General features: G+C 37.0%; 2 protein-coding genes across 2 annotated transcripts; both read left to right on the forward strand.

Annotated features, from left to right (window-relative positions):
• Nucleotides 1-295: 295 nt before the first annotated feature.
• Nucleotides 296-4,796, forward strand: LOC145204531 (O-aminophenol oxidase-like). Its single transcript, XM_080077121.1, has 13 exons — nucleotides 296-414; nucleotides 486-670; nucleotides 986-1,090; nucleotides 1,280-1,411; nucleotides 1,580-1,788; nucleotides 1,980-2,120; nucleotides 2,186-2,387; nucleotides 2,526-2,788; nucleotides 3,109-3,205; nucleotides 3,261-3,411; nucleotides 3,723-3,877; nucleotides 4,093-4,198; nucleotides 4,282-4,796. The coding sequence occupies exons 1-13, from the start codon at nucleotides 315-317 to the stop codon at nucleotides 4,572-4,574; spliced, it is 2,139 nt and encodes a 712-aa protein (XP_079933247.1). The 5' UTR covers nucleotides 296-314; the 3' UTR covers nucleotides 4,575-4,796.
• Nucleotides 4,797-5,526: 730 nt separating this feature from the next.
• Nucleotides 5,527-7,321, forward strand: LOC145204767 (uncharacterized). Its single transcript, XM_080077363.1, has one exon. The coding sequence runs from the start codon at nucleotides 6,164-6,166 to the stop codon at nucleotides 7,232-7,234; it is 1,071 nt and encodes a 356-aa protein (XP_079933489.1). The 5' UTR covers nucleotides 5,527-6,163; the 3' UTR covers nucleotides 7,235-7,321.
• The last annotated feature ends 765 nt before the right edge of the window (nucleotides 7,322-8,086 follow it).

Consider the following 8,086-nt stretch of genomic DNA (forward strand, 5'->3'; position numbering starts at 1 on the left):
AAATATAACACATTGGTTTTATTGTTCTATTACATATTCGACCAACCTATATAAGTAGGGTGGCTGTTTGTAAAATTTATTTGACAAACTTTAGTTTGTGAGTGCCTTATTCGCGCTAGCATAGTATCAACAATTTAAAGCAGCAGTCAGATTTGACCTTGACTAAACCTATTATAATTATTTTTTTACTTTAAAACGAACGAAAATCTGACCGTTGTGAATATTTTACCAAAAAACTTGAGCTTGTGTATAGATAGGTTTTACGTTTTTTTGTAACAAAAACGATTTTTTTACTTATACAGTCGTTTTTAAGGATGCTTATTTCTATTATTGCACTTTATGTTCTTGCGACAAGTGGCGCAGGATATGCCACGTCTTCATGCAGCAATACAAGTCCATGTCGGGCCTTTGCCGGTAAGTGTGATTTTTACGACCATTTTTTGTGCAAGTTTATTAAGTTTGTTTACCTAGTACATTATCGACAGATGGGAGACCCTTTAGAGAACCAGTATCATATTGGTCTCGTTATGGAAATCTGGAGATGACATTAGTTGCAGATATTTCCGATATTTCAATTGATTGGTTGAAATTGAAAAGAAGAACCTTTAACGGACGTCTCGATGCACCAACGTGGAAAGTTAAACCAGGCGACAGAGTAGCAGTGACAGTGGTACGAAAAATTGACTTAACTAATGAATGTTAGGTTTAGACTTGATCATGCATTTATTTGGAAGTTTCGGATTGTTTACAATTAATAATAGGTTTTTAGTAATACACCGAAGTTTTGGAAAATGCTTTTCTGGCAACGTTTCGGTTTAGTTTTAATATTTTTTTATTACCAAGAAGAAGAACAAGCTAATACAAAAACTTGGAAACGTAATTTTGGGCAAATGGAATTGTCTGAACGACAGGGATTGTAAATGATCATGTTATCTGTGGAAAAAGCAGAATATTGTAAATGAATTGTTAACGTTTGGTTCTTTAGCAAAACCGACTCGGACCAAACCCAGCGAACCAAACTGGCCACAACACTCTCCACTCACCCAACACCACAAATATTCATGTTCACGGACTTCATATATCTCCAGAGGTCAGTTAACAGGTTCATGTGATATACTGTACACGCGACCAACAGCCAGTTTAATCCATAATGTACACCCCTGGGTAGTCCCAAGGAGCTTGCGTCTAAGTAAAGACACATTAAAAATTGATGGGGACATTAAGTAGAGATCGAGTGTTCCAATCACACAAATACATTTGTTCAACCTAACCATTATAGGGCAATGCTGACAACGTGTTTGTGGAAATCGGACCTGGACAAACATTTAAGTATGAATACAACATTCCATCAAACCATCCAGGTGGTACTTATTGGTATCATCCACACTTTCACGGAAGTGGAGCATTTCAGGTTAGAGTTATTGAGCTTATATTTGTTTTCTATGTTTATGAAATATCCTTTTGACAATAGCTAAATGTTTTCGAACAGTGCATGCGTTTTTCCCGCATCATGAGCAAATCCAGAAAATGTTCAAATTTTATTGCGTTGCTGATTTTAAGTCCAATATTAATGTTCCAGGTTATGGGAGGAATGTCTGGTCTCATAATTATACAAGATGACCCTCACGATTGGAGGATTCCATATGAATTGAGATCAGTGTCGTGTCCTTATAGTTGTGAACATGACATTGAAATGTTGATGCAACCTTCTCTGCAATACAGTAGTGTTGCGGTGCCTGTTGTTTATGGACAACTTCAATTTGAAACCGGGGATGACCCATTATTTTTGTAAGTCAATTGAGTCTTTGTCCAACTCTGTATACATGCCAAAAAATGATATTGGTCTAAAAGGAAAATTTAAGTTGTATCTCTCGGTGGAGAAAAAAATGGTCAGAAGATAAACTGAAACAAATTTGTGAAAAATTGTTTAGTGTAAACAATATATTCTTGCTATCTTCTTTACGGCTTGTAATCGACAGGAATCAAGAAACCGTATCAAGCAGCGGCGAAACTCTGGCAGATTGGCTAAATAATGAAACAAATGGCGTAAATTACTTCACAGTAAATGGAGATTTACGACCAAAACTCACTTTCGAAACCGGACAAATGAAACGGATGAGGTTTGTAATAGACAATAGACAAAGAACTTTGTTTTCAAATTTACCATCAAATGCTTACATTAAAGACTCGCAAACGCTGGCGGTGCCCATGCATTGGAATTGGAAGTGAAGGGTGTCAATCACGCTCACAGATGCCTTGTTCGTGAAATAGCGGTTGATGGCATTTACCTTGATGCACCCAGATTGCCTCGAACTGGACAAACTCTTGTTTTACCTGGTGGCCGTGTCGATTGGATGATAAGATGTGACTATCCAGGAACGTATCAGGTTCGAATAAGATTTTTTTATTGAACAATTTATTTACAGCCACCGGTAAAAATATAAGGTTGATGCTTCAGTTTTGTGGTTATTTTTAACATACCGTCGTAACGAAGTAACTTTCTTAAACTATATTATTTTACACAGATTCTTTCCACGCCCAAACCGGAGAATAATCCTTCCATGGGAACTTTCGATCGTTTTGGAGGCGTTTTAGCAACAATTGATGTGCAAGGATTGTCACAGTGGACAAAATTAAACTTTCCCACATTTTTGCCTCCACGACCAAACTTTATGCAAGACTTGCGATGGGCAAATCCAGAGGAAGCAGAAAAGTTTGTTCTCGAAATGAGCCCAAGTAATTCTTTGAACAGAGAGTTTTTGCCGGAGGATGTATCTGATCGAATTAGGTAATTTCTTTATTTGAATGAACGGAAAGATGTCCTTATTTTGTTTACCAAATTAATACATTTAAGCTGTTAAAAAATGGGGTGAAAATGCATAAAAAATACGCAACACACTTTTTGAGGTGTTTTCCGAAGCTCTTTACTGTCATCTAGTGGACATTTAGAAAAACTGTAATGGAGACTTCTTTTTTAATATTATCATAAACTGTGCAATACAACAGTTGTCAAAAGCGAAGTTTGGTTGTAGAAATTTTACAAATTGGTTTTGTACTGTGCACCTTGTTTAAAGATTCCAGATACTTATTTAAATGAATTTTCAACAGATACAAGATGCATTTAAACAAGCTCCAAGAATGGACGTTCGTTAACACAGGAACTGTATTGCTGCACCCTATGCATATCCATGTCAATCACTTTCAAGTAAATTTTATTTTTGACATTGTTATAAAATTCATTTAAAAAAAATCTGTATTAGGTCGTCAGTTACAACAAATACACTGGTCCTGTGTCGATTTTTGAGGAAATACCGAGTCAAGGTGAAGGTGAGGAGGAACCACAATTTGTTGAACGACTTGTTGATCAGCAAGGCCAGCATTGCCAATATCAATGGGAAGGATACAACGCAGGTAAAAAGCCGAGAAACTCACAACGCTTGGCTCCAAAAAAGTTCATTTGTTTGTGCAAAATATACATTTTTCTCTCTGTTTTTTATTGTAAATAATCACACAGCACTTGGTAACCACAAAGTATAATGATGTCAAGTTGAATGAAATCACAATACCATGTGACAACAACACGCATGTTAGTGTCCGTTATAGTGTATGTGTAAGTGTACGTTAAAAAAGCATTGGTTATGCGGGGTAACACGCTAAACAGTTTGTTGCACTTCTTACCAAAAAGGAAGCAGAGAACCAAGTTAGATTGTAGTTTCATACAGATATTACGGTGTCTAATTCAACCCAACTCCCACCTGAAGTAAACACGACCCTTGGACATGAGATACGATATTATACTGGACCTGGTATGATTGCATACTCGGAGATTGGAGAGTGGCGTGAAACGATAGCTGTTCCCCCTCTATCTAATATAACGGTAAGATATCCGTACATTTGAAGTCAAGTTTCGATTATTTCTTTCAGTATAATTTTTTACAATTGCCGGTAAATTGCCCACTAGATTATTAAACATGCCCATCAATGTTTTAAATGTATTATTTTCATGAAGATCGGGGCAATCTTTCTTCTTAACTTTTGTCATACACTTTTTGCATCGTGGTAGCTTTCCACACAGATATATTTGTTTTGCAGGTTCGATTCATTCCAACAGATTTTACCGGCAAAGTGGTCATCCATTGTCACAACAGCGCCCACGCTGATCGCGGAATGTTTCTTCTCGCTGAAATTGTAGAAGAAGGTAAGTTGATAATGTGTGCCAAACTGCTTGCATTACCTGCATATGAGCATATGCATAAAAACCTAAATTATAATACCTCGTAGGCGCCTCCACTGCTGGTGCAAGAGTAGCAAGCAATGGCGCATTTCCAGGGACCTGCCATCCTGGTGACTGGTATCCTGGTGTGGATACCAGCTTGCCAAGCACCTCTGTCTCATCAACCACTAGCATTATGACGTCACAACCAACCACCACGATGATGATGATGCCAAGATTGGATTTCTATTCATGGATGTATAGGTTTTATCCGCAAAGTGTTGTTCATCTCAACAATTACAGCACATATTTCTACTATTATTCATTGTATAATCAATGGCTTTTCTCTCAAAGTGATTAAACAAAGTAAGATGTGTTACCGGTCTAAGTTTTTATCTATCAACAGTTTCATGTTACCTATAACTTATCATTTATTGGGGTTGATGTGTTGTGCCTTTGGTATCTCATTAATATGCATGAATTCAACATTTTGTGCGAAACGATTTCCAATTTCTGTATAGATCTGGCGAACCTTTAATGTTGTGTGAATTATTTTCATGAAATAAACCTCAATGCTCGTGAACATTAAGCTCGCGTTGAATATGATTGATCACGTATTATTGACGTCACAAAATCAGTGGTTATCATGGCGTCGAAATCCGAGCATTATTTGATTTAAAGGTCCGGTGACTGATTCACAGGCCAGAAATCGATCCTAATTTAATTATCTTCAAGCATAATTACATCAAGGTTAAGCGTTTTTGGCTTTAGAATGTTTGATTCAAAGATCAGACTTCTTAAGGTGACTATAGGTCAGGTTGGTGCAGGAATACGTTATATAAAGTCAACAAACTTTATAAACAAAATACGGCGTCGTCTCTGTTGACAAATACATACTTGTTGAATGTCACGATTTGGAAAGAGGTTTTGTTGCCTCATATCCGCTTAGGGTTGCATGTGTTTTCAAAACAAATATGTAATTGATTAAATGTCATTTCTCAAATTGGTTTGTGCAGCATACAAAGCGTGATTTGCCGTTGAAGTTTGTCTGTCGGGAAATAGTAATGTAAAAGTTCTGGTAAAATTTGCAATTGCTTATCAACGCAATTGGAGTTTTTATATTTGCAGCAGTATATTAGGAGCTTGAAGTGTATTTTGCATTTGAGTTGTACCTAGACTGTTTTTTTATTATCTGCATGCATTGTTTGAAAACAATGGCTGTTATTAAAGTTATTTAAATTATTTATTGACTTCCTACGTTTGTTCCACTTATTCATCCGCTATTTTTTTTAAAACAAAAGGGCATTGCTTTTAAATAATTCGGTAATGAAGATTACGTAAAAAATTGAGATCAGAATGTTCTGAAAATCGAATCAAATGAACAGCTGCCTGTTGCATATTTTGTGTGTTAAAACTGCTAGAAAAGACTCGTAAGTTTGACATTGGTCAGCAACAATTTCCGGGTTTAGTTCTGAAGCATTCATTCGTGAATAAAAACGTTGATCGCATACTAACATATGTCATGACTAAAATTGACCTCGTACCGAAGCAATTTTCCAAAGCGTTTCGAAGCAGGCGCAGGCATGTGTATTTATTTCTGCCCCGCATAAAGGCTGACTCCAGTAATTAATATGCACTTGCGTTTGAATTCATAGTTGCTGAGGTCAAACCGTTCACCCACTGCCAGAACCTGACAAGTGCAATAAACGGAGCAGTCAGCGGTGTATGTGATTCGATTTTAGACATGTGATTCGATCCAGTGGGTGTAATTCGATCCGTATACCGACAAATAATTTCACTAGCCAACGCCTGAAGATGATTGGAAAATGCCAACTTGATTCTGTGTGACGATTCTTGCAGGCCTGACGTTTTGTGAGAGTTTTCTAGAATTTGTTAATTTATGTGTTAATTTTTTTTCATAGGATAAATATTACAAACGAACAATCCAATATGCAAGAAACAACAACCGATCTTATTAGAAATTCTTCCTTTGTACCAGCTGCAGCTGGCATTTCGTTGACACGCGTCGGAATACTGGGAACCGTCACGTTGCTGTCGACTTCCATTGCAGCTTATATTGTCGCAGTGCTTTCTGTGTACGAATGGAGAAGTTACAAGAAAGACAAGGCAAAGTCATCAAAACGACGAAAACAGGGCAAGAACGAAAAATATGGAAAGCTCATGCGAATAAGCGCAATGTCAGCCGCCCTGTTTGGGATGTTGACTTTCCTGTCGCAGGTTTTTCAGATTTTGCTGCACATGAATACCGAAATTCGATTTTGCAACGCCCTAAAGAAAATTGACTTCACTTTGACTAATTTTATCTTCATCTCAGTTTATGCCGTTCTGTGGCTGCGACAAAGATCCTTCTATGTAAATACCCACACCCGGCATCTGACATCCTGCTGCACAAGATCATTCAGTGTTGCCCTTCTGGTTGTTCTTTTTGGAATATCTCTTATCAACCCAATAGTGTTCGACGCAACTCAGTGGTTCCGAAGAACAAGATATGGTTGCAAGTTGGAATCCAGTGCCTTTCCAGCTCAATATCACTGGCTGACCTTGGCAATTATTACAATATTTTTTCACGCCAGTCTCTTGGCTCTGTTTGCCTACCCACTATTGAAACACCGAGCTGTTATAACTCAGCGGGCTCAGCAGCAGCAAGTTACAAACCGTAAAGCTGATGAGTTGGTAATAATAATTCGCAGAGCATTTCATCTGGCTATAGTGTGTGTGGTGTCCGATATCATAGTCGTGGTTGTCAATGTTACTGTGGTCACAACGATTGATGTCATTCCACAAATCGTGACAAACATAAATCTGCTAACAAACATGATATGTGTTGTAATGACGTTCGCTGAGTGGAAAAAACGCCTCTTTCCGTTTTTAAAGTCAAAAACAGAAAAATATCCAGATGATCATAGTTCGATGGCAATGGTTGGAACTTCTTCGTCGCGCGAAAGATCAAGCTCTGACACGCACAGAAAATCCGGCTCAAATCTGCTACAAGAAATTTAGAATAATATGTAATACATCAAGGACTATGAATGTATTGAGTTTCAAAATGTGTGTAAATGTACATGACATCATTATTACAGTGTAAATACACACAAAACCAAAATTTATGTCGATTTTCGAGATTGCTGGCTAGATTAACAATAAAAACGGATCCGTTTGGAACCAGGGGCAGTTGGATGCATGAACAAATTAAACATGCATGAGTTATAGGTAAATAGCAGGCTACGTGTGTTTAATGTCAAGTTGGTTTATTTTAAATAACTTATTTGGTTTTAGCGTTGTTTTAGGCGAAACTTGTTTCTATTTTCACATATATAATGCGTATATACTTACTACAATGAAAAACATAAGTCTTTCTAGGCGTCAACATGATACAGACATAAAATTATACCTTCAAAGTTCTAAACTAAACGAAAAGATACGCACAATGTTGTATACATTAGCCACCTAAACCAGATGTGCAGTAGGAGGAGCAACACACATCAATCTAGCAGGAGGTGACACAGACGTGATTGCCGGAAAATAAATTGTTAATTGCGTCTTTTCTGAGAAAGTCAAATGTATTGCAAGAATGGCTCTTATTAATTAATCAGTAACGGTTACGTCTCTTAATTTCTAATCACGCAGTTGAGTCTTATTATAAGGTTATCATCTGAAAGGGCCAACGTTCTGACACTTTTAATAAATACATTTCTTGAAACTAAACTGACGCCATACTGCTTTTCATAGCATGTTGTTAATAACTCTGCTCATATAGGCACTATTTGTTTGGAAAATAGTATTACTATGTCATCAATCATCATGAAAAGATCACAGAAAAATTATCTTTAAAAAATAATTTGAAATCTATTT

This window comes from Phallusia mammillata, chromosome 8 (assembly GCF_965637545.1).
Source record: "Phallusia mammillata chromosome 8, kaPhaMamm4.hap1.1, whole genome shotgun sequence".
Classification (NCBI taxonomy): domain Eukaryota; kingdom Metazoa; phylum Chordata; class Ascidiacea; order Phlebobranchia; family Ascidiidae; genus Phallusia; species Phallusia mammillata.